The sequence below is a fragment of the Hyaena hyaena genome, unplaced genomic scaffold (assembly GCF_003009895.1).
Source record: "Hyaena hyaena isolate Hyena2069 unplaced genomic scaffold, ASM300989v1 scaffold_263, whole genome shotgun sequence".
Taxonomy (NCBI): Eukaryota; Metazoa; Chordata; class Mammalia; order Carnivora; family Hyaenidae; genus Hyaena; species Hyaena hyaena.
Genome location: NW_024080897.1, coordinates 511,711 through 539,227, shown reverse-complemented (window position 1 = coordinate 539,227; position 27,517 = coordinate 511,711). Strand labels below are relative to the sequence as shown.

Genomic DNA, 27,517 nt, shown 5'->3' with positions numbered 1-27,517 from the left:
ACTTTTCCCACAGTTAGATGTGCGTTGGTGTTTCATTGCACACGCGTCCTTCTTCCTTTGTTTCTCTCTGTTTTATTATTTATTTATTCCGAGTTTTTATTTAAATTGAAGTTAGTTAACACACAGTGTAGTATTGGTTTCAGGGGTAGGATCAGTTATTCATCACTTACATAAGACACCCAGTGCTCATCCCAGCGAGTGCCCTCCTCAATGCCCGTCACCCTTTAGCACCCTCCCCTCAACGTTCTTCATCTCCCAAATAAAGGTACTGTACCTTATTTGTATTTATATCTCCGGGTGCCTGGCGTTTTTTATTTAATTACTCATTGATTCATTCATTACCCACCCAACCGATGTTTATTTAGTACCAGATATGCTAGGCCCATTAGGTACAAAGAGGGAAAAAAAACCCAACACGATTCTTAGGGTGTCCACAGTGTAGTGGATGAGGAAGACAGATGTGAAAACAAATATTTACAATACTGTTTGTTAATTGGTATCTACTAATAATGACAATATAGAACTTACTACGGACCAGACACCGTGCTACGTGCTTAATATATTAACGCGCTTGTTTTTCATGAGAGCTCTCTGAAGTAGAGCTCTTTCCCAATATGACAGGTTTGGGGAAGTTAAGTCCAAAGTTACAAAGCGTGGCAACTTCCCTGAACATACCAAGTTGGGAGCACAGAGAGAGGCACGCTGAGTTTCCCCTGCCCTTTAGGCAGTAGGTGTTAATAAATTATCTGTTGAATAAAAAATGGGGGAAATAATTAGTTATTGATAATTTTGTTTCTAGCAACCAAAAATAATTGTGGTAAAGGAAGTGCAGGAATATAAAATCTCGTGGCATAAGTTATGAGTTACTCGGTTTCAATCAAACTCAAAGACAATTTCATGCATTTAAATGTAGAAACCTATTGAATTGATTATTAGAGAATTTAGGTTTGCTATTCCTTAGCATTTTGAAGGAGAGGCTCACTCACCTGTTGTAAAGCTGTGACTACGCATTCGTCTGCAATCACCTGCCTATAGGGAAACTGCTGGAAAGTTGGGTATTTAGTATTCTTTGGATGCGTTTTTTTCACTCATGCCTCAAAAGAGACTCTATTCCTTTGAGCATTTCCAGAGACGGTGATACGTTTTAATCAAAGGTGTTTTGAAACAGATCTACAATTTGAGTAGGGACCCTGGGGGAAAATAACCCTGGAGAATGTTGTTTAGCATCTGGGACTCTACTAGTTGCTCAGTAAATATGCATAAATAATGTGTATTTAAGGGCTTCACTCTAGTAATCAATGTAAATTCTAGTGTTTAATTGAAACTATTGAAAAATATGTTTTAGTCTTGGGACTAGTAGAACTTTTTCCTTTTAGTATTTTTACTTATGTTCTCATACAGCATTAAAACATAGGAAAATAGAGATAATTGAGCTATGTGAGGATAGGATATTTCATATGTCACAAGAAGCATAGAACCCAAATAAATTACCTTAAAAAATTCTTCTTACTTATGATATTTTTAATGACATTTTCTTGATCCATCAAAAAATCCACTGGGAAGGGGCACCTGGGTGGCTCAGTTGGTTACGTGTCAGACTTTGGCTCAGGTCACGGTTCCCACTTTGGATGCTCTGTCCCTGGCTCTCTCTGCCCCTCCCCCACTTGCACTCTCTGTCTCTCAAAAATAAATAAACATTAAAAAAAAATCCACTGAGTGAATAGAAATGGAGCCCTGTTCATTTTTTTTTTTATGCAACACAAAGGCTAATCATTTTGTTTCATGCTATTGTAAATTTTTCTTTTTCTTTAGAAATCCAAATAATCCTCTCTCTACGATGGTCATAGTATTCTTTACTTACCTCTGTTTTGGTATTTACAGTTTTTCAAAATTATTTACCTGGCCTGCTTTTCCTTCTAATCCACAAGGATAGGGAGAAAGAGGAAGAAGAAATGTTATGTGTATTGGTTTATTTACCATAAGCTTCATACATCTTTGTTTTTAATTATTTTTCAAAAGAAATTCAGCTTTATTGAGGTTTGACTACAAATAGAAGTGTACAATTTTTATTTTATTTTATTTTATTATTTTAGTGAGAAAGAGAGAGCATGAGCTGGGGAGAGGGGTAGAGAGATAGAAAGAGAGAAATAGAAGGGTGAGGGGGTGGAGAATCTTAAGCAGACTCCACACTGAGCATGGAGTCCAGCACGGGGCTCAATCCCGCATCCCTGGGATCATGACCTGAGCTGAAATCAAGAATTGGATGGTCAACTGACTGAGTCACCCAGGAGCCCAAAGTATACGAGTTTTAAAGTCTACATGTGATAATTTGGCTCTATATTTCTCTTATTTATTCAACAAATAGTCATTTAGTATGAAGCCCAGCAGGATAATTGTCTTCTAGTTGCCTGTCTCTGAAGCGAGTCCATAGTTGTGACAAATACAACGAAAGGGGAAGATGCGGTACCAGGGGAGCTCAGTGCAGGAGCACCTGACCCTGACAGGTGGAGTCAAGGATGACCTTGTAGACCACCCACTGGGAGGCTGAAACCAGTAGTAGATAATCCCAGTAGATAATCCAGCAGAGAGGAATTTAAGGAGACGGTGAGGGAAAAGTGCTGCAGACAGGATGGGGAGCAAGTAAAAAGGTCTGGGAGGAGGGGGAGTAAGTGGAGAGGAGGGGTCAGGGAAGGAGGGGAGGGAAGAGGTGGAGAGGGAGGGGGAGCAGGGAAAGGAGGAGAAGGGAGAAGATGAGGGGAAGAGGGACAGGGGAGGAGGGCAGGGGAGCAGAGTTGGTCTCCCACGCTCACGCTTTATCTAACTCCTCTAATGCCTGGAAGATGAGCGTTATGATCCCCTTTGGCTTCAACACTTTGCTCCGGAAATATTTAAATGTTTACCCTCTAACTTATCACCACCTAGGGAATGAGGTGCCGGCCATACCAATAGCAATAATTGAGACTGAAAAGGGCAAAGTCAAGGACAAGCTGAAATAATTTCAATGTAGATGCTAATTGGAAAGGTCTTTAGTTCGTACGACTAGTACTAATTCATATGACTAGTACTCATTCCCTGGGTTGATAAAGCAGAGACATTTGTGCCGCGGACGGGGAGTCCTGCAGTGATTTGCACTTTGCGATATCATGGCAGCTAATTCACCTTTATGACCTGCCAGCCTCCATTGATTTTGTCTTAACTCTGTCTCCTTTGTGAAATAAACCAGCTTTGTTAATGTTAGATTTCACCTAAATTCCTGGAAACCAGCCTATTTATTCGGGTACTGTCCTGAGCCTGGTGTATAGTCCCCTCCTTCTCTAAATCAGTGAACCGCCTGTCTGCGTCTGCATGGGCCCCGGGACAGCGGGGCTCAGCAGCCTGCATGGGCAAGGCGGGGTGCAGCCTGGGGGTGGGCGTGGGGGAGCATGGGCTGGGGGATGCCTACCTGAGTCATGAGAGGAAGGACACCTTGGAAGATGCCCCATGAGTATTAGGTTGCTAAGGCTGCAGTCAGCGGGCCACGGACTGAGCGGCAAACAGAAACTCCTTCTCTCACCTTCTGGAGGCCAAGAGTCCCTGGTGTTGTCAGGGTTAGATTCTTCTGAGGCCTCTGTCCTGCTTTGTACGGGCCTGGCTTCTCCCTGTGTCTTCATGTGGTCTTCTCTCTGTAACTATTGCTGTCCCAATTTCCTCTTCTTATAAGGACACTAGTGTTGGGCTGGGGGCCACCTAATGACCTCATTTTAACTTAATTACCTCTTTGGAGACTAGCTCCAAATACAGTCATCACTGAGGGCCCGGGGGTGTGGGCTTCAACATTCGGATTTTGAAGGGACACAGTCCACTCATAACAGCATGTGACACCTATTCTGTTTCTTTGCTGGGAGTATTTATCTTTGTTTGTTTGTCTGTTTATTTTGAGAGAGAGAGGGTGCACGAGCATGCATGTGAGATGGGGAGAGGAAGAGACAAAATCCCAGGTAGGGTCCATGATGTCAGGGCATAGAGCCCCTGCTCGAGGCTTGAACTCACAAACCATGAGATCATGACCTGAGCCGAAACTAAAAGTCGGAGACTTAACTGACTGAGCCCCCCAGGCGCCCCTGCTGGGGTATTTCTCAGGAATTCTCTAGTACTCTGTTCACTTGGAGATGCCAACATTTCAAGAGGAGAATAAGGGAAGGAAATTGGTTTTCCTTGCCTCCTTGTAAACACCTTCAGCTTCTCCTCCTCACTATCCCCGTGTTCAAATTCAGAAATGTCTTCCGTGTTACATAAGCTGACTTCCTCTTCTGTCTCTCCTTTTTTCTTTTCAAAATGAACCAGGACATTTTTATGGCTACCACTGTGGATTCTGCAGGTTTGGGTGGACCGGCCCTGACTGCAACGACAGGAAACCCCTGGTGGTCCGGAAGAATATCCATTCCCTGACCCTTCAGGAGAGGGAGCAGTTCTTGGATGCCTTGGACCTCGCAAAGAACACCACACACCCCGACTATGTGATCACCACACAACACTGGCTCGGCCTCCTGGGGCCCAACGGGACCCAGCCCCAGATCGCCAACTGCAGCATTTACGATTTCTTTGTGTGGCTCCATTATTACTCTGTTAGAGATACATTGTTAGGTGGGTTTTCCCCTTAGCTTAGGGTATATTATTATAGGCTTGGGGCTGGGGGTGGATGGGTGGGAAGTAATTTCAGGCAGGTTAATTAACAGAAGAGCAACCTCGGGGAAGGGTTAGGCTTACAAAAGTCATTGGATGGAGCAGTTTCTACCAGTACATTGGCTGACATTCGAAAATGTTTTCTCCTGGAGTTTGCGTTTTGGTTTCAAAGTCTAAACTCTCCTCTGTGAAGCTACTGCTCCTCAAAGGCAAGAGTTGGTGAAGCGGAGAAGGCACATTCCTTTTGATTCCAGAAGAAAACATTCCCAAGTCTGGTCACGGAAGCCCTCTCTGACCCTTCCCTTCAAATTAGAGGAATTAACTGAACATGTGCTAAAGCACGTGAAGCTTCTCTGTGCAGAATGAAAGTGTGTGTGGAGAAAGTGTGTTTCGTTAAACTCTCATGTGTTTGTCTTTAGACCTTCAGATAGTCTTCATTTATGGTGCCCATAACACACTGCGCTATTGCTGGGATCCCCAGGTGTTTCTGGAGTTCTGTTGTTAAGGAAAAGCATGAGCCAGCAATGGAGAGTTCCTCCTGAATTAGCCCTTTGAGCCACAGTTATAAAGGATGCTTGAGAAAATGGTGCCCTGCCCTTCTAGATCCTAAAAATCAGGGCCTGCGTGAGACTTAGAATGGGGGTTGTTGGGAACTTCATTAATCTAATAGGTCCAGCTGCAACCTCAGATATTTTTCAGTGAATGCCGCAGATATCACTACATTCCAGGGGGATGTGAATCCATTCCCAGTTCTGCTCACTGCAGTTCTGCAACATTGGCTATACCTATCACTCCCACCTCTGGGATCCCTGGTTAAGGTCAGGGCACGTGAAGACATAAAGTTCACTTGGAATAGCCAGATTCCCATTAGAATTGTCTGTCTCTGTCTTTACCACTCTTGCTTGGTTTTGTGTCATTAAGAGTCTCCCGCTCTACCGACTGAGCTAGCTGGGTGCCCTTTGATTTTGCATCATTAGTTTGTTTTGGGACTATTAAACTGTGCTCTGAATGAGAACATTTAGAAAGGACTATGTAGCCATCATCTGTGACAGCCGATCCTTCCTCAGTGTGAGTCCTTTAAAATCTCGCCTCTTAGGTGAGCATCTGTCTTTCTTTATCGATAGATAAGGAGGCTCTTCTGGCTATAAACCTGTATAGTTTTCCTGTCATCACTCTGAGAACTTTTTGCTTTATGAGAGGGTAGTCTCTCTAGAGGGAAAGAAGACTATAATTTCTGGTTGGATCTAGGAATTAAATTTATATTTGTGTCTGTGCAGCTTTCCGAAGTTATTATAGGTACTTGGAGAAAGAACTGAAGTTAGCTAAAGTTTCTACATAACCATTGAAAGCTGTTACAAAAGAGGAAGAAAGATGAACAGGCAGGCAGGAGGTCATTAAATTGCCCGAAGCTGTTCACTAAAATTGGCAGTTCCAGAGGCGAGCCAGATTGGTTTGGATGTATTTCTCTCACTTCTAGTCTTGGCAACCGTGCTTGTCAGCTAGTGGCTTTAACTGATCAATGGCTGAGGCAAAACCCAAAAGAACTGAAAGTTCTTTCCAGTTTCATAAATGCCTGAATTAGGACTAAATGCAGTTGAAGTTACTTTATTATTAATCCCTCCCTTTTGAATGTGTGCATTTGTAAGGAACGGGTTGGAAAATGTCTTTTGAAAATATGTTTCATTGAGGGCTTCATGATCTAGTCCTGTGGATACTCTTATTTCATCTTCATGAAGTGTTGCTTAAAAATTAAATAGATGTCAGGGGCTCTCAAAGCTTAGAGTGACCTGAATTTCTGTGGGTCCCTGTTGACAATCAAACTTTCGAGAGAAGAAGGAGAATTTATCCTCAAAGAGCTGGTTGCTTCTGAAATTGTTTTGTTGCTGCTTGCAGAGAGATAAATGACAAAACAAAAAAACTTTTTTTTTTTTTTCAATTAAAACAGTATGGACTTATTGGCTCTGTAGACCCCTCCCACTGGGGTAAGGTTTGACATTTGAAAAAATTCTATTGCGTGATCTTTGCTCTGTTTCCCGTCTGCTTTAGGACCAGGGCGCCCATACAAGGCCATAGACTTCTCACACCAAGGACCCGCCTTCGTTACATGGCATCGGTACCACTTGCTGTGGCTGGAAAGGTACCTCCAGGTTGGTCAAAATGATGCATTGGGTACTTTGAATTCTTCATTTGGTCAAGACCATGGCAGTCTCTGCTTTATATGCTTTTTTCTTGTATTTGATATTATGAGTTAAATAACTAGGCATGCCCTGTGCTTTTAGCAACTTCTTGGCAATGAGTCCTTTGCTTTGCCCTATTGGAACTTTGCCACTGGAAAGAACGAGTGTGACGTGTGCACAGATGAGCTCTTTGGGGCAGCACGTCAAGATGACCCAACTCTGATTAGTCATAACTCAAGATTCTCCAGCTGGGAAGTTATCTGTGACAGGTAATGACACATGTACCTGCAATGGAAATACAGAGACCACATTTTCTTACGTCTGACAGAGGGAGGGGCACTTCATATTTCTGTTTCTAATGTGTGTTGAGCTCTGTTTCCGTGTTGCTCAAAATTATTGTCCTGAAGGAGGTGGGATTTTTAAAAATTCGAAGCCCCTTAATTAAAAAAATGTAGGTATTGAAATTACACTTGTGAATTGAATGTGCTTGGTCATCATTTCTAGATCAACTGTTTTCTTTTTTTAATGTTTCTTTATTTTGAGAGAGAGAGAGAAAGAGAGAGAGCACGAGCAGGGGAGGGGCCTAGAGGGAGAGAGAGAACACCAAGCAGGTCCCACACTGGCGGCACAAAGTCGGACACAGAGCTCGATCCCACAAACTATGAGATCGTGACCCGAGCCAAAATCAAGTCAGATGCTCAACCAACTGAGCTACCCAGGTGCCCCTAGATCAACTGTTTTAAAATCAGAAGTAGTCTCTGCCAAACTACTTCTTAAGCACTGATCATATTCCAAACAGCGTAATAGTACTGGCAATACAAGGATAAATCAAATAGAGCTTCCCATTTGAATATGGTTTTATATTTACCAAGGCAGATTGTGTATAAACAAATTACAATAGTGTGAAAAGTATCATGATAGGTATAAGTGGATAGCCAAGAAGAGAGTCAGGGGAATCCTCTAAAAGGCAGAGGCACAGACCTTTGGCAGATGTAGGGTAGGGTGGTGAGTGTGTCCTAGGTGGAGGGAACATTATGTATGAAGCTATAGAAGTCTCTGGAAGCAGTCTGGTATGACTGGACCATTGGGCGATGGTGAGCTGAGAGGCACCAGGGATGGGGCAGGGAAGAATGATCTCTGAAATACTGAAGGACACTTAGGTAGATGAGCAGCCTGCAGCCCATGGACAAACCTGTCCTCAGTGATCCCTTAGATTGGTTTCTTTTTCCTGGCACTCATCTCAGGAAAAGATTTTCCACGAGGCTCTGGCACCCTTCATTTGCCTTCAGTTTCCCTGAAAGGTTTTCCTAGCCTTACATAGCCACTTGCACCAACACTAGCTTAGCTGGGTATAACACAGGTCACCCTGCTCTCTCTTCAGTTACTCATCTTTCAAATGCACCTCATAGGAGTCACCATCTTGCCTTATCAACTTTCTTACTTTCCAATGGAATGGTACTTTATCTTCATATATATAAATATTTTATGCCTCTAGTTTTTTGAAACTCCTTAATCCATAATTACTTTTGGAGATAGTACTTTTACCACATATTTTTGACCCTTGTAAGGTAACTATAATAAGATTTTGTTATGACTAAGTTTTTGATTCGTTTGCTTGGCTCAAAGTTACGACAGTCACCACAAATTAACACATACTATTTTTACTCTCCTTACAACCCTTAGTCTAGATGATTATAACCGCCGGGTCACCCTGTGTAATGGAACTTCCGAAGGTTTGTTAAGAAGAAATCAAGTGGGAAGAAACAGTGAGAAACTGCCAACTTTAAAAGACGTACAAGAATGTCTGTCTCTCAAGAAGTTTGACAATCCCCCTTTCTTCCAGAACTCTACCTTCAGCTTCAGGTTGGTGCTCTGAGCTCTGTTAGACTGGCAGGTTATAAGATTTTAGATTTTCATGCCTGTGGATGCAATGAACTGGAAGGAAATCCAATGCAGGGAGCCATTCACGAAGCTAAGTAGGGGCTTGATGAGCAAGGATAACAAGGAACCACTGTTAGGACACTCATCATCCACCCACTCTAATGGATAGTGTGCTTCTAATATCTTCTAACTTAGCCATTCTAGACCATCCTTTGTATTTCTAATGACAGCACATATATAAGCACCGTCTTCAGAACCAAGACACTTAATTAAACATAGTATTTAAAAAGATTTGCTCATGCTCTTTCTGTTTCTTTTCTTTTAAATTTATCAGCCATAGACCTTCCTATTGAAGTCTGAGACATCAGAGTATTACAGACTAACTGCAGCTCAAATTACAGCACAGCAATGACATTACAATACTTGAAATTTAAAGGCCCACTAATAATTTTCTCCCTCTAAAAAGACTTTAAGAATTGTAAGAAATAAGTACAGCTCTAAATAAGATTTTAAACAAAGATGAATGGGGCTCCAAAAAGGCATGGTGGATAGATTCATGGTCTTCCAAACCAGATTCTCACTGAGGGCAAATTATACAACTGATGGGTTATGTGGGGCCGGGCCAGGGTAAACTGAACGTAAATGCAGAGGCTGTGCTAAGTGCAGTAGAGCTCGGCGTCTGTGCTGGCATGAGACGCAGACCTCAGAGTAGTGTCTAAGGTCATATAAAGGCTGACATTTCAGATTGTTTGAACAGGAGTATGCATTCGTTTTTTACTGTAGTAAAAATGCTGTAGAAATGGAGTGTAATCTTTATATATTTGAATTAAAGGGGTGGTTATTAAGGTGTGAAGCCTACACCACCATAATGGGCATCACTTGGGAGCTGGTTAGAAAGACAGATTGTGAAGACCCAGCCCACACCTACTGAATCAGAAACTCTTGAGTGTGGGGCATGAAATATGTGTTTTTCTCCAGTGATTCCCATGTACACTTAAATCTGAGGATCCCTGAGTTAGGATGAAGGCAATTTGAATTTCCTAAAAATGGGGAGGGGAAATCAACAAGGGTAAGAAGAATTTGGACATATGTTTAGAATGCTGAATACAACTGATCACAGACCATGAATCTGTCCACTGTGCCTTTTTGAAGCCCTATTCATCTTTGTTTAAAATCTTATTTATATCCATACTTATTTCTTACACTCAAGCCAGAGGTCTGTTTAGTTGAGAAATGCGAATATAAGATTATATGTTAATTCAAAAACTATATCTGATCACAGGCAATGTGCTGGGGGTGGTACTGAGCCCTGGCAATAAAAATCAGAAGAAAACACAGTCTGTGTCCTCTAAGAGTTCATAGTCTGGCATGGGGGAAGATATGAAGGTAAAAGTCGGTCATACAGTACACAGAAAGGAGCTATGATCCCCCTGAGCAGTGCAATAGTAGCATTGATCAAGAGTTCCCTCCCCTTATGGAAGATCATTATTAAAGGTTGGGACTAATTTGTAGTTAATTAGCTGTGACAGCACTTCCCTTTTCCCTACCCCATCTCAAGTTAGAAGACTATTAGGTTGGAAACAATAAAAAGAGACCCTTATCAATTGCTGACTCTTGTTGCTGACATATTGACTTCTCTCAGGAATGCCCTGGAAGGCTTTGATAAGGCAAACGGAGTCCTGGACTCTCAAGTGATGAGCCTGCATAACTTGGTTCACTCCTTCTTGAATGGGACAAATGCTTTGCCTCACTCCGCTGCGAACGATCCCATTTTTGTGGTATGTTCAAAGACTCGGAATAGATGGGAAATTTTCTAGATAATACATGGGATTTATTTGCTTTTCAGGAAGATTAAGGTTTGGTGTGTGTTTTTTTCTCTCTGTGTGAAGAATAGGATGCATTCATACGTAAATTCATTTCATTCTACACCGGAGAGGTGGTTAGGTGGCATCCAAAGTCCCCTCTTCAGAAACCCATGCTTTAGAGATGACTAGCTTTGGAATGACCCCAGGCAGGAGTTTATAGTCCAGAGGTGGCTTCATAAGTTAGCAGAATGATATTATAAATTATGTCACAACTTAGCATAATTTATATAATAAATTAGTATGATGGAAATGATCTTTCAATGATAAGATGAATGGTGGCTCTGCCATGACCCTTGTGTGGAGCCCAGTCACTTGGCCACTTTGGAGCAGCACATGAAGTCCAGCCCTGTTTGGTGTTTGGTCCTGGGTCCCCCTCACTTTCCAAAGCATTCTGCCTATAAATGAGCAGCTCCTGCTGTCTCCACGTCATCATGTCCACTTTTGACTGGATCTTCCATGTAAGACACTTGTCAGAAGAGAGTGTGGTCTTCCCTCAGAGTACAACAATGGTTCTTCTAGTCCTTCTGTGTCTACTTGCTAATCACTGCTTATAGGTTTACCGGAAGTTGGTCTTCAGTTGCTTTCATGGTTACAGGCCTCCTAGTAACAAGTTTATTTGAGATGGGGAGGGCACTACTGGTCACTACTTACCCTCAGTCGAAGGAGGCCACTGATCTGTAAGAGAAGTTGGTAGGGCTGAACGATTTGGGTCAATTTGCAAACTCAGCTGTATATTCAGTCATCTCTTTTTGGTTTGCAAATGAACAGATTCTACTCATATTAATTTAGAATTTAAAAAATAATGTTTTGACTTAAATAACTGGGAAACTGAGAAATGCTTCCGGCTTCAGGTATGGCTGAATCTGTGAGCTCAAACGATGTCAGCTAGCTCCCTGTCTCTGTCTTCATGAACAACCTCTTCCCACGAGGTAGCTGAGTTAGCCATTTGTAGCCGCAAATGTTCATGCTACCAGTTTACCACCGGGGCAGGAACCAGCCATGTTACCATAGTAACAGAGAACAGTCCCAGGATCTGCCAGGCCTGGATAACCTCCAGGAACCAATCCGTGTGGCAAGGGGAATGAGGTATTCTGATTGGCCAGACCAAGGTCACTTGTTTACCCCTCTCCCCTTTACGCCAGTGAGCTGTGGGGCCAAGTGTGTGAACACTGCACAGTACACCTTTAGGGAGCTCTGTGCAGGAAAGAAAGTTTGTGTCAGCCAGTAGAGTGGTGGAGAGTGGAGATAGGGGTGCTGGACAGAATAAAACGACAAATGCCTTCATTTAACACAGAAACCACATCTGATGTTCCTTAATTTATTAACTGGCTTCGTATCTTGATCTCTGTAATATACAGCCAGTACAGACAGCTTCTGTTGATCATGGAGGAACCTCATAGTTCTTTAAAGTTCATGGTGTAATGAGCTCCCTTGATAGGTTTGTCTCACTTAAAAACAAAAGGAAAAACAGAAAGAAACTTGACAAAGGGACGCTAAGTGGAAAGAGGCAGTGAGCTCTTCAGTGCTTCTTCTTATGGGAACACCAGTCCCATCACCTCAGGGCCCCACACATATGACCTAATTTCACCCTAATGACCTGTTTATAGGGCCCATCTTTGAATACAGTCACATTGGGGGTTAGTGCTTCAACATATGAATTTGAGCCATAATTCCGTCCTTACCACAGTGTATCCTGAAACCATCAGTTTATAGCAGTTTATTTTCCTGGGCCCCTGGGAGGTCGCATGGCATAGTCAAAAGAACAATGGAGTATAAGTCGAGTAAGTTTAATTTAGTCCTGAACTGTGCAATCTTGGGAGTCTCACTGAATTGTACGGAGCCTCTGTTTCCCACTCTGCAAAGTACGGGTCACAGGGCTTGATCTGGTGTTGGAGGAGGGTGGTGTGCTCATTAATGCAACACTTAATAGATTAGAGTAATAAGAAGCTGGTTTAGAAACTTCCAAGTCCAATACAAAAGTTATCATAAAATAACAAAGTGCTTTATGGTTCTCTCTGGGAAAGAATTAGAGAACTATATGTTGGCTTTGAGTTTCTAAACCTTAATTAAGGTTCCTTATCTTGTTCTCCAGTGGGAGACAGTTGTGCCAGAGGGCAATTTTGTCGACAAGCACAAAGTCAGAGGTATTTCAAAGGTGATTTATTATTTTTACTCCACCCAAGGTACAAAAGAAAAGAGGTATGAAGAAGGAGGGTGAAGGTATAGCTCACAGTGCTCCAAGCTTGCATGGTGGTATGAAGGTCTAGAGAGCTTTCTGGACTCCCAGATAGATGAACACTTGGCAAGGGCGAGTTAGAGCAGATCTGGATACAGAGCAGTGGATGGAGCTGTTTCTTCTTCCTCAAAAGTGTTTCTTCCGTCATATTTGTGTGTAGGGAAACATGAAGGGGTTATCAGAAATGTGGACTCTGAGTCCCCACCTCCAGCAAGGTGGGGGCTTCTGTCTGAGGTCTCCACAGCCGTCTTCTCTGTGAGATGCCTGCCTTATTCATGAGTTCTAACTTGATATTTCACATCATTTTCTGGCTCTTGTCTCAGCCATCAGGCGATGCCAAGGAGTTCTTCTGTCTCCTTTCTCGGCTATGTATCTTCACATCTGTTTATCTATAATGTGCCGTCTATGGCTACTTTCATGCTACAGTGACAGGGGTGAGTAGTTACAACAGAGATCTGTATTTAAAGATCTATTTCTTTAAATAAGTTTTTATAAAGCGTACATTTTCAACAATATAATTGCTATACACAGTCCCTATTCATGAGGGAAAATGCCACACCACTCCTTATCCAGTAGTCCAAAATGTTAAGAGTAGAACAGCAGAATCTTCTGGATTAAGGATTGTACCCCCCCGCCCCCCCACACTACCTTTCTCTCCTACTAAAGGAAATAAGGGCGATGCTGATAATTTGCTTTTCAGCATCCTAAGTTTCAAGGATTGTTACCTCTTATCTCCTTTGGAGGATGCCTATTATGTACATAGGGCTTCATTCACTTTTCTGTGAATGGCCCGATAACGCGTGTTTTAGGCCCTGCAAGCCAAATGATCTCACCCCTGCCACTGTAGCGTGAAAGCAGCCATAGGCGGTAAGGAACAAGTGAATGTGGTGTTCTAATAAAACTTTATTTAAAAAAACAGGTGATGAGCTCTGCTGGGCCCACAGACTTTCGTTTGCCAACCCCTGTTCTAAGGAATTAATATCCCTTCTCTGTAGGACTATCTCTCTCTTCCTGCTCTGATTGGGAGCCCACATTATGGCTTTATGGATGAAGAATTCTAATTCTGTGACTTACATGTAGTTCAAAGATACTAGATGTTTGATCATCCTTGTCTTCATTACTTTTAATACCTTTAATATTTAAAATTTTGTTTTTCTTTGGTATCAGTCGCCATGTGCATATAAATAGACAAAAAGCCAAAGCCTTTCTTTGCTGGCTAGGAAGGAATAATGTTCCAGAACTCACAATTACTTTAGGCTATTGACATAGTGTTTCATGTTGAAGCCAATTCAGCCTTAAATAATTTTTTCACATATTGAGATCCAGGTTAAAGCATTTCAATTAAAAGAGCGATAGCTTCTGGAATTTTAAATTCACGAGGCAATTTATGCAAATATATTGCATACCACACTTATTAAAATTATTTTCATGAAATCTCTTCAAGCAAGAGAGGCACAAAGTTGTATGTGATCACAATAATGAGCAAAAGATGTAATGTTAAAATACAGGAAAAAACTCTGAACCAGTCTCTGAAGTTCTAATAATTCATAAGGTAATTGAAGGAAATGCACACATTATCATGGAAAATAAGATTAGGTCACAGCAATGCCAAGCAGTGTGGTCTTCAATACTGAATTTATATATTATCTGGGGGGAAGAAAAAGGGAAAACCAAAAGACCCTAAAGTTAAGTAGTTGAGTTAATTGCCACAAAAGAAACTAAGTCAGAGACTTAACATTTTCTTCCCAATTTCAAAGCTATTATTCTTAGGGCTGTATTTGGCTGTCATCCTTTTAGGAAGGCACATTTGGCCAGCACTAATTATTTCAATTTCAAGTGACAATTGCACAGCTAATACTGCACAGCTCATGTGTTTGTCACCGTATACACTGAAAATTTTACAGGGAGTAAGATGTACAAGGAGTCTTATCATCTATATTCCTTAACAGTGTGAAATGGTTGCATAAGATGGCTCCATTAATTTAGGAATATAAAGCAAGAAAAGAGAAAATGAGTTTCCAAAAACAAGAATCCCGACTCCATGAAGTTAATCCCCTTCTTATGAATGGGTCATCATGACCTAATAAATAGGTCATAATAGCAAGTATAATATGTTTCTGAGTTAGTATGAGTTTAGTTAAAATTTTTATTTTATTTTATTTATTTTTAATTTTTTAAATGTTTATTTTTTTAAGAGAGACAGAGTGCAGGAGGAGGGGATGGGGGGACAGAGAAGGGGACAGAGGATCCAAAGCAGGCTCTGCACTGAGAGCAGAGAGCCCGATGCAGGGATCGAACTCACAAACTGTGAGATCATGACCTGAGCCAAACAAAGGCAGATACCCAACCAACTGAGACACCCAAGTGCCCCTAATAAAAAATTTTAAAAAGAAGTATATAGGATATCGCATACCTCTCCCCCAGAGTGAAGCACTTAAAAATGGATCCATTTAATTTATCTTTATTATAAAAGAAAAATCATAATTAGGCTAATACCTTGAGTATTTAAATGAACATTGTTTTATGTCAACTTTTAATTCTTTAATAGCTTATGATTTCCAATGATTGATAGTTACAGAAATATAAGCAAAAAAGTTTTTACATGTCTGTAAGTCCATCTCAATTTTCTGCCTATTTCCTTTCATATTCTGTGTTTACACAATTGCAGTTATAATGCATACGTTTTAGGTTGTTACATAATTTCCTAAATGTTTTCATTTAAAAATTTAAAAATAGATAATACACATAAGAAGTTCAATTATAAAAGACATAAGATGAAGTCTTTCATGGCTATTCATTATCATTTTTTCCTACTTTTCCATATATATTTTATAACTGTACAAACATGTTATCTGAATGATAGCATACTATAAACATTCTGTGACTTCCTTTTTTGTTTTTTTTTTTCTTTTTGGTTTTCTTTTTTACTTATTCTAATTATTCTGTATCCATTTATAAAGGACATTCTCATTCCTTTTTTTATGACTGTATTGTATTCTACAGTGTGGTTTATCCTGAAATTTTTAACCACCTTTGCATTGATGGGCATGTAGGTGGTTTCTAATCTCTTGCTTTGCAAACAATGCTACAATGCCTGAACATACAGGGTAAGTAAGGAGAACAGAATTACTAGGTCCAAGATTAAATAAGTGTATCTGAGTGGCGCTTGGGTGGCTCAGTCAGTTAAGTGTCTGACTTCCACTCGGGTCATGTTCTTGAGGTTCGTGAGTTCGAGCCCCACGTTAGACTCTGTGCTGACGGCTCAGAGGCTGGACCCTGCTTCAGATTCGGTGTCTCCTTCTCTCTCTGCCCTTCCCCCACATGCACTCTGTCTCTCTCTGCCTCTCAAAATTGAATAAATGTAAAAAAAATTTTTTTTAAAAAGTGTATTTGAAATGTCACTAAATTTTGCCAAAATTGGCCTCGCAAAGGTTGAATAATTCTCCCTCCAACCAGCTGCAGAGCAGAGTGGCAGCTCCCCAACTCTCTCTCATTAATCCAGTGTGTAAATCCACTTCTTCATCTTTGCTAATGGGATAGGTGAAAATGGTATTTCAGTGAGCTTTAATTTGCATAATGAAGTTCAGAATCTTTTCATGCATGTACGTTTCCTTTTGTTGATCTATCTGTTCTTGTAGGATAATGACTTCTGGAAAGACAAAAAAGACCAACAGCTAAAGGTTCATAAGGGTATTAGTGAAAGTGATCTGGTCTCTATGCAAGTCAGTAACAAAATACAACATCTTCTGACATTTTATTTTTACTGCAAATCTAACCCTCTGTTCATACAAAAATGCAGTTTCTAGGTTTCACTAGGGTACGGGAAGTTACCTTGATCACTGACACCATACCCAGCCTCTAGAACAAAACCTGGCACAGAGTAGGTGCTCAGAACATTTTTGTTAGGAGAATGTTACATTGCTAAGCATCTATTCATGTGCCAGTCTCTGTATTAGGCGTCATGCAAACAGTCTCCAGCTTCACAAAACTGCGTGTAGTAAACTGCTCTCCTCATTTTGATATGGGGAAAATAAAGTTCAGAGAGGCTAAAAAAATGTGTAAAAGAGTGTGTGAGCCAGTAGGTGGCCAAACAGAGATCTTTAGATAAGTTTCCTACTCAAAAATCTCCCCACGTTTGGGGAAAAATAATATAAAAACAGGGAGGGAGGCAAAACATAAGAGACGCTTAAATACAGAGAACAAAGCTAGGGTTCTGGAGGGGTATTGAGCTGGGGGAGGGCTAAATCGGGGATGTGCGCTGAGGAGGGCGCTTGTTGGGATGAGCACTGGGTGTCATATGTAAGTGATGGATCACTAAATTCTCCCGAGATCATCACGACACTGTATGATACCTAGCTTGGATTTAAATAAAAATTTTAAATGGTATTGAAAAGAAAAAAAAAATTCCCCCATGTTGAGTCTTCCAGCTTTTTGTCAGTTTAGACAATTCTTAATTTAATCCTTTGACAATAGCTTTTATCATAGCTGAGGAAATTTAGTCCTGTTAGGTCATGTTAATAGGAATTAACACTAATTGGTGAAGGGCAGGTTTGAATAATTTTGCTTGGCTTTTGAAAAGAGAGGGCATTGGTTTTTATCATGATTAAATGTTCAAGTTTTTAAAATGCTGCATTTATTTATACAATGCATGTATTTTTAAACGACTGAGATAATGTCATGAATTCCTAAGAAGTGTTAACACCTCGGTGAGTTTGATGAGAGCCGAGGTACTGGGGAAGGCGGTGGCCATCGGTGTGGGCTGGGCTTCACAAGGAGAGAGGATTTCTATTCACTCAGTCTCGGGGACAGTTAGGCTTTGTAACTTGGCAGGGGTTACATGGTACCTAAAGAAATTCCTTTCAACTCTATACTTTACAAGGATAAACCCAGGCTCTATTGAGAACTCAACCTGTACTGAGAAATGAACTATACTCTGTTCATTATGAATGAAATTAAGTAGCTTAATGGCAAACCACATTAAGTGTAAATCTAGTAAATCTAAGGTGGTTATACTATTGCTTTGGGTTCCTTTCTCCTAGTACGTTAGCGATTTCTTAGACACGCATGGCCTGGGAGTATCTCAGTTCTTATCTAGAATCCATGCTAATATCCCTGTGGTTCTCTCTTTCCCACCTGCTTGTGACATACACTGAACTGGTGATTCCCTTTATTATTTTTTTAAAAATATTTCTATTTATTTCTAGTAGAGAGAGAGAGAGAGACAGCGTGAGCAGGGGAGGGTCAGAGAGAGAGGAAGATACAGACTCTGAAACAGGCTCAAGGCTCTGAGCTGGCAGTCAGCACAGAGCCCGACGCGGGGCTCGAACCCACAAACCGCGAGATCATGACCTAAGCGAAAGTTGGACGCTTAACCGACTAAGCCACCCAGGCGCCCCTGGTGACTCCTTTTAAAGCTGTTGTACTAAGAGCAGAAGCTCTTGTTGCCCTCTGTTTGCATGTGTTCCAAGTTTAATCCTTGAAGTATAAGCTTTCACCCTCAAGGACTCAACTGATATTTCTTTTTTTTAAAATTGAGATACAACTAATGTGTTATATCTAACTACGTTAGTTTTGGGCGTGCAACGTAATGATTCAATATTTGGATATATCACAAGACAGGCACCTCAATAAGTCTAGTTACCATCTGTCACTGTACATAATTGATCTTTCTTTTGAAATACATGCTATTATATCTTACATGCAATGTATATTATATATATTTTATGTACGCTTTCGTACACTGTGGATACAATGCTGCAATACAAGTATATGTAGAAAGGAGGCTTTTTCTGTGGGACTCCCTCCAAAACACTTGAAAAATGTCTTCAATTCTGTCTGCTCAGGATGCAGTGAGAGAGTGGACAGGGAAGGCTGGGGAGAAGAAGTATCAGCAAAATGGGAATCACACACCGTCCTGGCTGCCCACCGCCTGGAAGACTATTAGTGCTCAAATGTCCTTTTTCCCTATGACCGTTTCCTGTCTCTCACTAAGTGTGCTGTCCGTGGCATATCCGCCTCCTTGTGCCACAGCTTCGTCTAAGTGGAAGCTGGGTGTTTAACTATTTCATGCTTATTACATGTGGTTTCTTTAGGACAATGTGAAACCAACATTCTGATCGTACATGGCTTCAAATTCTGGTAGAACGAGGCAAGGATAAATAAATATTACCATAAGGTGGTAAGTGTGATGAGATCTGTTTTTTTAGGAATTACAGTTAGGAATTCTCTTCTTTAGAAATCCCGACCTAATTTTTATTTATGCCTTCTACCTTAAGTTCTCAATTGGAACCTCCCGTGTGAAACTCAGGGTCTATTGTGTGACTTCTGAGGGATCACGTGTGGGTTCTCACACAAGCAGAGCATAATCACAATAATATTCACTCTGACCACGAATGCTGTCTTCTGGAGAGTACCACATGAACTCAAGGGGTGAAAACCACAGTGTGCTGGTCTTTGGTGACGTACCGGTGTCTTTGTGATCATTGCGGCAGGAATCCGAATGTGCAGACATCTAAGTGAAGGTTAAGTTTGATAGTAACTTTATCCTCCAGCGATCCTGAAAAAGATATGCATGCTTTCTCTGTATTTTATTCAAGTTTCTTTACGCCTCCAAGCACAACAGCCATTGATTGATTGCTTTCTTCCGCAAAGGCTGCATTTAAAAATTTTTACCTTGAAAGCCCATGGAACCACATTTTCTTCAATACTGCCTCCAAGGTGAAAATTTTTCCTTCCTGTACCTATTCTTAGTTTGTTGGAGGAAGAGGGACTAGGCTTGCGTACCAAATTTTGTAACATAATTTCAGAAGCACTCAATTATTTTTCTTATTATTATTTTGTATTTTGAGAGAAAGAGAGAGAGAGAGTGCAAGTAGGGGAGAAGGGCAGAGGGAGAGAGGATCTTGAGCAGGCTCCCCGCTCAGTGAGGAGCCCAACACAGGGCCTGATCCTATGACTAGATCCCCTCGGATCAGGACCTGAGTAGAAGTCAAGAGTCAGACACTCAACCAACTGAACCAGCAAGGTGCCCCTAAAGTGCTCCATTTTTAATTCTGAAATATAGCCATGTGTCTCTGTAGCAGATATAAAGCAACAGCAGTACTATTACTTTACTTTTGCTTTCATTTATTACCCTCAAATTACATTTGGCTCTTACAGAGGTATTAACTGAGCTCATTTTTCATTCGTGTCAAACAAAGATACTATTAGTTTCTCAAGAGCAATTGAAGGCATCTTGGTCAGGAACAATGTTCGCAATTCTAACAAAAATACCTATTCTACAGCTTCGTGACTTCTCCGTACAGCGGGGGGATATGTTATCGCTTGCGGCATTGTGTTTATTGCATTCTTTGCATCTTGTTAGCACACACTCGCCTTTTTTTTTCTTTTTTACTACATTCTATAAATTGGGTGCTCTGTATATAGTTCCTACTAAAGCATTTATTGTATAATGTTTTTATAGCCCTTTGGAAACCTATCATCTCTCATTAATTTCTCCCCTGTTCTTTTATCTCCCCACATTATGAATTGCTGCAGAGTCTTGTCTCCTTCTTAATTATTTACGCTGGGTGAATTCTGGTGCTTTCCAGAAGTTATTTGCTTCTTGCAGCACTGAATCTGGATCTTTCCGTGTCCTGAGAGTCCCTTCTCTCTTTTTCTAATCACAATTTGATCTCTGACTTGAACTCAGACAGCACCTAAAAGCTCAGGGGATATTGAGTGGCCTTCTTTGGAAAACACACCCTGGTACGCCCCTGGATACTTTGTCTGTATATCACGTAGGGTTTGGTTGAGCTGCTTGGAAGGGAAAACCTGTTATAGAAGCCCAAGCAAAAGAGAGGTTTATTTTTCTCTTTATGTAAAAGAGCCCCAGTGGCGGGCAGTCCAGGGCCTGGCATAACCATCACGGACCCTTCTGTCTTTCGCACCACGTTCCTTGGTGAGTGACCTCTTCTCCTAACTGTGTTAGCTGGCCGTTAAGATGACTGCTGCAACTCCACCCATCACATCCATGTTCCATGAAGCAGCAAGGATAAATGGAAAGAGAAAACGGGACACTCTTAAGCTGAGGCCACCACCTTTAGAGAGCTTTCCGAGAAGTCCTATCCAGGGACTCCTAGTTCAGCCTCAGGGATAATTTGATACATTGCTTCACTCAAAATACAAAGTAAGTTACAAAGGAAGAAAAAGGAGAATGGATGTTTGGTAAGCAGCCCCTAGTGCTTGTCATCCTGAGGCATTCCGCCTCTATTGCTTGGGCTCCATACTTGCAGCGGAAGTTATGTCTGAGGCTGGCCGGCTCCCCAAGTGACACCCAGGGGAGGAAGCGCAACCTCCCACTCTGGGAATCTTCTAGCCTTATCTGGAGCTCCCAGGACATGGGGGACCTCTTCAGGGACCTACACTGAAACTAATACATAGTCCTTTTTCCGAGGCTGATGCCCCTGCTCAAAGATGACTTTTTCTAAACTCTACTGGTAGGAAACATTGATCACTGGCGTTATCACGTGTCTTCCAAAGTTGTTGTTTACACAACAAACTTTATGCCTTTATTTCTTTGGAACTTCAATTTTGCTACTCAAAGCTAAGATTTCAGAATTCACAAAAATCTTTTTTCTCTGCAAAAGCCCAGCCTGGGTCTTAACATTTGTTGTTTTTGTTTTTAAGACAATTGTCTTTGCCATGAACTGTAAAAATCTGTTCAGGGAAAAAAAAAATTCCCTTAAGTAAGTCACTTGGCTCCTTCAACTATCCTCTGTGTAGCCATGTGAGATGATATAGGCAGAAAGTTCTCGCTGTTGCCTGATAGGGGAAGCTTGACTACCAGAAACCTCGGATGAGATTTGAAAATGTTGTTGACTAAATAACCAGCAGTAACATAAGCCAAAAGGGCAATGCACTTAAAGGTGTTAAGTGCAAAGAGCTAGGAATTCAGACTGGGAGCCCTGAGGGAAGACACTTCAGGGTGGAGACGTGCCTTGGTCCTTGACGGACTGATGCCAGAAGACAGATGAAACCGTGTTGCAGGCTGAGGAAACAGCACTGACTAGAAAGGGGCCTGTTGGGTTGAATTGTACAAAAGAGAAAACTACTTTGCACAGCACAGGCTTTAGGCAACAACTTCTTGTTAAACATCTCCTCTGGTCCAGGTTGCATGCTAAACTCATGCTTCAAAGGTGGAAAGACCTGATCTCTGACCTTTAGGGACTAGGGGTCCTGTTGAAGAAAATAGATCAATAAATAACAAGTTATAGTATAATTTGGCCTAATTGGACTACAAGGAATAGTGGTGGTTGGGTGAATGAATTCATTTATTTACTAAACAGTCACTAGAATAAGTACCTCCCTGTCCCCATGTGACAGGTTCTGGGAAGACAGGCACTTGGGCCCCGGGGGAGAGAAGGAGACAGTGTTCCTAAGTCCTTGAAATTACTGTCTGAGAATAAAAAGAGAAACCCAGCATAAAGGTTGGGCTGAACTCTCACATTTATGTCCTGTTCAAAATAGGGGCTATAAATGTGGAAACTTTGCTACTAAATATTTTAAAACATGTAATAATTGCTGTATTTGAAAAGGACTTTAATAGCTTCCTTGAGGAAATAAAAATGAGCACTGTGCACATCGCAACAGTTTTTAGACTCTATTTTGCTAGCATAACATCGAAAATTCACATGAGAGGGTTACAAAATGAGTATATAGAAGTGGTCCTGGAGAGAACAATTTGAAAACCCATTTTGAAGGTTTCCTTCTCCCCTCCCTCCCTCTCCCCTTCCCTCCCTCCCTCTCCCCCTCCCTCCCTCCCTTCCTTCCTTCCTTCTTGTGTTACAACACTGTTAAACAGTCTCTTCCTCTTCTGTTAAAACCAAAGCTTCTGAATACTGAGTAGGATATATGTCTTGTCATATTTGCCTTTATTCTCAACTTAATAATTAACACTCATTTATTGAAGGCATCAAATGTTCCCAAACGAGTGTTAAATCTGCAAATGAACTTTCGTTTGTTCACTTGACAAAGAGGTTTATGATCCTATTTGGAGAGATGCCATGCAGCCTGGGAAACTGAACTAAAAATGTCAGTGGGTGTGTCACTAAGATAAAGTTGGGTATAGAGCGGCTCCTCATGTCAAGAAGAACCCCATTGCATTTTAGAGAAAGCTCCAGTATGATTGGCCTGATTGGAAATGACGGGTCAATGTCAAATGCCATGTTCAACTGTCTTGCAGGTACTTCATTCCTTTACCGATGCCATTTTTGATGAATGGATGAAAAGATCCAATCCTCCTGTGGAGGCCTGGCCTCAGGAACTGGCTCCCATCGGTCACAATCGGATGTATAACATGGTTCCTTTCTTCCCTCCAGTGACTAATGTGGAATTCTTTTTAACTGCAGACCAACTTGGCTACAGATATGCCATCGATCTTCCAGGTAACGAATGCAACTTCTAAGTGGGTAATTCATTCATCTTCTAAACGACTTTTCTTTCTTTTTAAAAATATAAACCAAGACCTTAGATTGAAGTGCTCAGGTCTAGTTAAGTCTGTTGACAATTGTCTGCAATTTATATATTTTGCAAAATGCACCTTTGAATTATCAATTAAGCATCAGAAAAAGGACTGGTTAGATGATGGAATTAATAAATAATAATATGTAATAAATAAATAATCTGAATCAATAAAAAACTGACCATAGTTTGAAAGGTCTACCCAATAAAATTAAAATGCACTAGCCACACGTGGGCAAGGGTCAGCACGGCTTAGAGAATCATCACTTAAAGAAGGGCTGGGTGTAAGGGTAGGCAGGTGCAGTGCTTGCCCTGAGCACAGATTTCCAGGGGAGGCCAAAAAAAAAAAAAATCAGTAATTGAGATAAATAATGTCATGCAATATTTTTTAAAAATTGAAATTAATGCAAAAAAGATGAGTGCACTATCAAAATGCTTAATTAAAGACCAGGATGTTGTTGTTTGTTCATCCACCCCTGCATTATTTTGTAACGACAATTGCTTCCAGTTAGCCTGTATCACCCATGCTGGTGGTTTATGAGGTTGATGTTGGCCTGTCAACCCATTGGGCTACATGGGGCTTCACTTACATGTGTTCTTCATTACAGTTCTTTAAGTCATGGTTTTAAACTGCAGATTTTTTATTAGCTTTTCCCACTTGGTTCCAAATATAGGAGGATATTTTGATAAGTGTCTATACACAGGAACCCCATTTTCTATTTGCTGAGGCCTCAGTATAGCTCCGTGTGCCATTTAAACAATCTTAGGACAGGTTGAGAAAGAAAAGGTAAAACAATAAAAAAAGTATCTTACTTTGTCAAGCACCCTCCAAAACACACAGCCCATCTGCTGGTGAGTTTTCCCTGTTTGTGTCTACTTTGTCTTCCCTAAACCTCAGCCTATAATGTAGTCACAATGACTTCTAAGCTCATCTCTCTCTCTCTCTCTCTCTCTCTCTCTCTCTCTCTCTGACTTCAGGGTCTTTCAGGCCCTGGAATCTGTCCCTTGCTTTTTCTTCTAGTCCTGCAACTTACTTGTTCTCCTTACTGATTTGAAGCTTCCTTTCTTTGGACAGCTGAGATATCTTTTTGAAACTTCATTCTTTTCTCTGGAATTGAACATAGTAATAATCAAAAAGTTCAGAATATGCATTTGCCCATTCTTCCACTTCCTCTGACATCAGCCAATTAGCAGGTATAAACTGAGAGTCTAAATATGCCCAGAAGGCATTAACTCATTAGAAAGGACACAAATTAACATTTCACTTATTGGTCTGACAAAGAAATTTACAATCCTCTCTGAGAAGACATAACTCTAACCTAAGGTTGGAGAAGGGAGTGGGGTATTTGGGAAAGGCTTCTTGAAGGAGTTGGGTCTTGAATCAGATTCAAAGACATGGTAGATCATCTGAAGGTGAGATGGAAAGAAGGAAGCATTTTAGACTGAAGAAGTGCAGGGGACAGAGCTGTGAAAGGTGCAGTCTATATGGAGGGCTGTGTGAAGGAGCCTGGTTGGAGAAGAAGGCTTGGGAAGAAGCTTACCTGAATTAAGTTTGGATATGATTACTGAGGACCTTAAAAACTAGGCAGAAACCACAATGAGATGCCACTTTCCATCCATTAAGATGGCTTTTACTGACAAAGCAGTAAATACCAGTGTCAATTAGGCTGTGTGGAGTAATGGAGCCCTTGTGCATTGCTGGTAGGAATGTAATGTGGTATATAGCCTCTGTGGAAAGCAAGATGGCAATTTCTCAAAAAATTAAACATCAGATTGCCATATGATCCAGCAAAGAATTGAAAGCAAGTACTCAAACAGCTATTTGTAAACCTCTGTTCAGAGCAGCATTGCTCGCAATAAAAAAAAGAAAGAACTACCCATGGATAGATGGAGAAACAAACTGGGGCATATGCATACAATAGAATACAGCTCAGCCTTAAAAAGGAAGGAAATCCTGTCCTATGCTACAACACAAATGAATCTTGAGGATCTAATGCTAAATGAAACAAGCCAGTCACAAAACGACGACACTGTATGATTCCACCTCTATGAGCTGTCTAGAGTAGTCAAATGCTTAGAGACAGGGGCTGCGGGCTGGGAGATTGGGGAGATAGTACTTTAATTTTGCAAGGAGAAAAAAGTTTTGTGGGTAGATGGTGCTGACGATCGCGTGCAGTGTGAGTGCACTAATGCCACAGAACTGAGCACGTAAAAATAGTTTCGATGCTTAAATGTATGTCAAGTGTGTTTTGCCACAATTTAAAAGGACAATCATTTTTGATTCGTGAACAAAGAAATGGAGGAATAAAATCTGTGTTTTAAGAATATGGTCTGGCAACAGATGTTGGATTGTAGCAGGAGGAGAAAAATGACCATCTTCTTGAAGGAATCGCTTCAAGATGAGGAGGGGCCGTCTGTGGAATGGGAGGAAAAAACTAGAGAGGGATTTTACATTTAGGCAAGTTCAGAGTATAGAGTAAGAACCCAGCTCAGAGAAACTGAATCCAAGAATACCTCTCCAATGAGGTGCCTGGCTGGCTCAGTCGGTTAAGTGTCCAACTTTGGCTGAGATCATGAGACCTCACGAGTTTGAGACCTGCGTTGTGCTCTGTGCTGACAGCTCAGAGCCTGCAGCCTGCTTCGGATTCTGTGTCTCCCTCTCTCTCTGCCCCTCCTCCCCCTTAAAAATAAATAAAAACATTAAAAATTAAAAAAAAAAGAATAGCTGGCCAAGGAGAAGAGGATTTTTAAAGAAATGACAAGTTAGCATAAGAATATTGAAATAAAATCCATTAATTTTGTGGAGAGTGCTTATAAAATAGATTTGAGTCGAGCATTAGATTTATCATGTGGAAGATTCAGATTATATTCACAGCTGTTTAAATGGGTACAAACTTCACCTGCTCATGCTATTGAATGTTTCCTGTTATAATAGCCAATCTGACCTGTCTTACACATTTATCATCCTATAAACTGGTAGAACAGTAGCTGAAATTCTCCATCTGAGGGCTGGATGTATATTTTGCAGTCCCCTAGATACTACCTTAGCGTACACTTTAACAAATGAGTTTCTAACTCATGAAAGTAGTCGTATACTTCCTTGGAGGGAACACTTAGTGTTTGCTGTAAGTAAGGCCTTTAAAAATGCAATCAGGGGCGCCTGGGTGGCTTAGTCGGTTAAGCGTCCGACTTTCACTTAGGTCATGATCTCGCGGTTCGTGGGTTCGAGCCCCGCGTCGGGCTCTGCCAGCTCAGAGCCTGGAGCCTGTTTCAGTCTGTGACTCCCTCTCTCTCTGACTCTCCCCTGCTCACGCTGTCTCTCTCTCTCTCTCCTAGAAATAAATAAAACATTTAAAAAAAAAATGCAATCAGCTGTATTTAAATAATAGAATGGCTTTTCCTCAAGAAAGACAATTCTAGATATGACAAATCGTTGGTGGGGAAGGAGAAGATAAATTTTATTCTAGCCGGTAGAGTTTTGCTTTATCAACAAAAATGCACGTGAAAAACAAATTGGCGTATTCCTTTCTCCTCTAAGAGTATTCAGTTGATGACAATCCCAATTGCAGACGCTTCTTTTCTGCTTTTATTTCAGTTGAAGAAACTCCAGGTTGGTCGACAACCCTCTTGGCGGTTATGGGAATGTTAGTGGCTCTGGTTGGCCTTTTCATCCTGCTGTTTTTCCTTCAATATAGAAGACTTCGAAAAGGCTACACACCCCTAGTGGAAACACATTTAAGCAACAAGAAGTACACGGAAGAAGCCTAGAGCTCACGCCTTTGCCTAGAGAAGCGGCCATAGTTGCGACGCTGCTGATGTACAAACGAATCCTCGCTGTTCCCCCTTTAGCTGAAGATGTTAGACATGGTTCTTCCTATTATAGTGATTATCCCCAATACGGAAGATGCTTAGCTGTTGTTACTGGCTTACTTGTTTAACAAACTCAAACTGGAATGTTTGAGGCTATTTCTAAGATAGAGCTGACAATTTATGGTATCTGATAATAATTTCCACACTGATTAAGCCTCCTCATGTTCTGAGAACACACACACACATGCACGTGCGTGCACACACACCTGATGGAGTGGATTCATTATAATTTGTAGGTCATTGTCATTTGAGACCTGGGCAAGATCATGGTTCAATTTCTCTTAGCCCAAGAGTCTTCATTTGTGACGGTGTGGGGGTAGGGGGGG

At 41.2% G+C, this 27,517-nt stretch overlaps 1 protein-coding gene across 1 annotated transcript in view; it reads left to right on the top strand.

The window, feature by feature from the left end:
- The window catches only part of DCT (dopachrome tautomerase), a 31,916-nt gene extending 4,827 nt beyond the window's left edge, over nucleotides 1-27,089 (top strand). The window contains exons 2-8 of the mRNA XM_039245717.1: nucleotides 4,324-4,623; nucleotides 6,709-6,809; nucleotides 6,942-7,108; nucleotides 8,523-8,702; nucleotides 10,363-10,498; nucleotides 23,044-23,245; nucleotides 26,911-27,089. Of these exons, the coding sequence (XP_039101648.1) occupies nucleotides 4,324-4,623; nucleotides 6,709-6,809; nucleotides 6,942-7,108; nucleotides 8,523-8,702; nucleotides 10,363-10,498; nucleotides 23,044-23,245; nucleotides 26,911-27,089 (1,265 nt within the window). The remainder of the gene's footprint in view (nucleotides 1-4,323; nucleotides 4,624-6,708; nucleotides 6,810-6,941; nucleotides 7,109-8,522; nucleotides 8,703-10,362; nucleotides 10,499-23,043; nucleotides 23,246-26,910) is intronic.
- The last annotated feature ends 428 nt before the right edge of the window (nucleotides 27,090-27,517 follow it).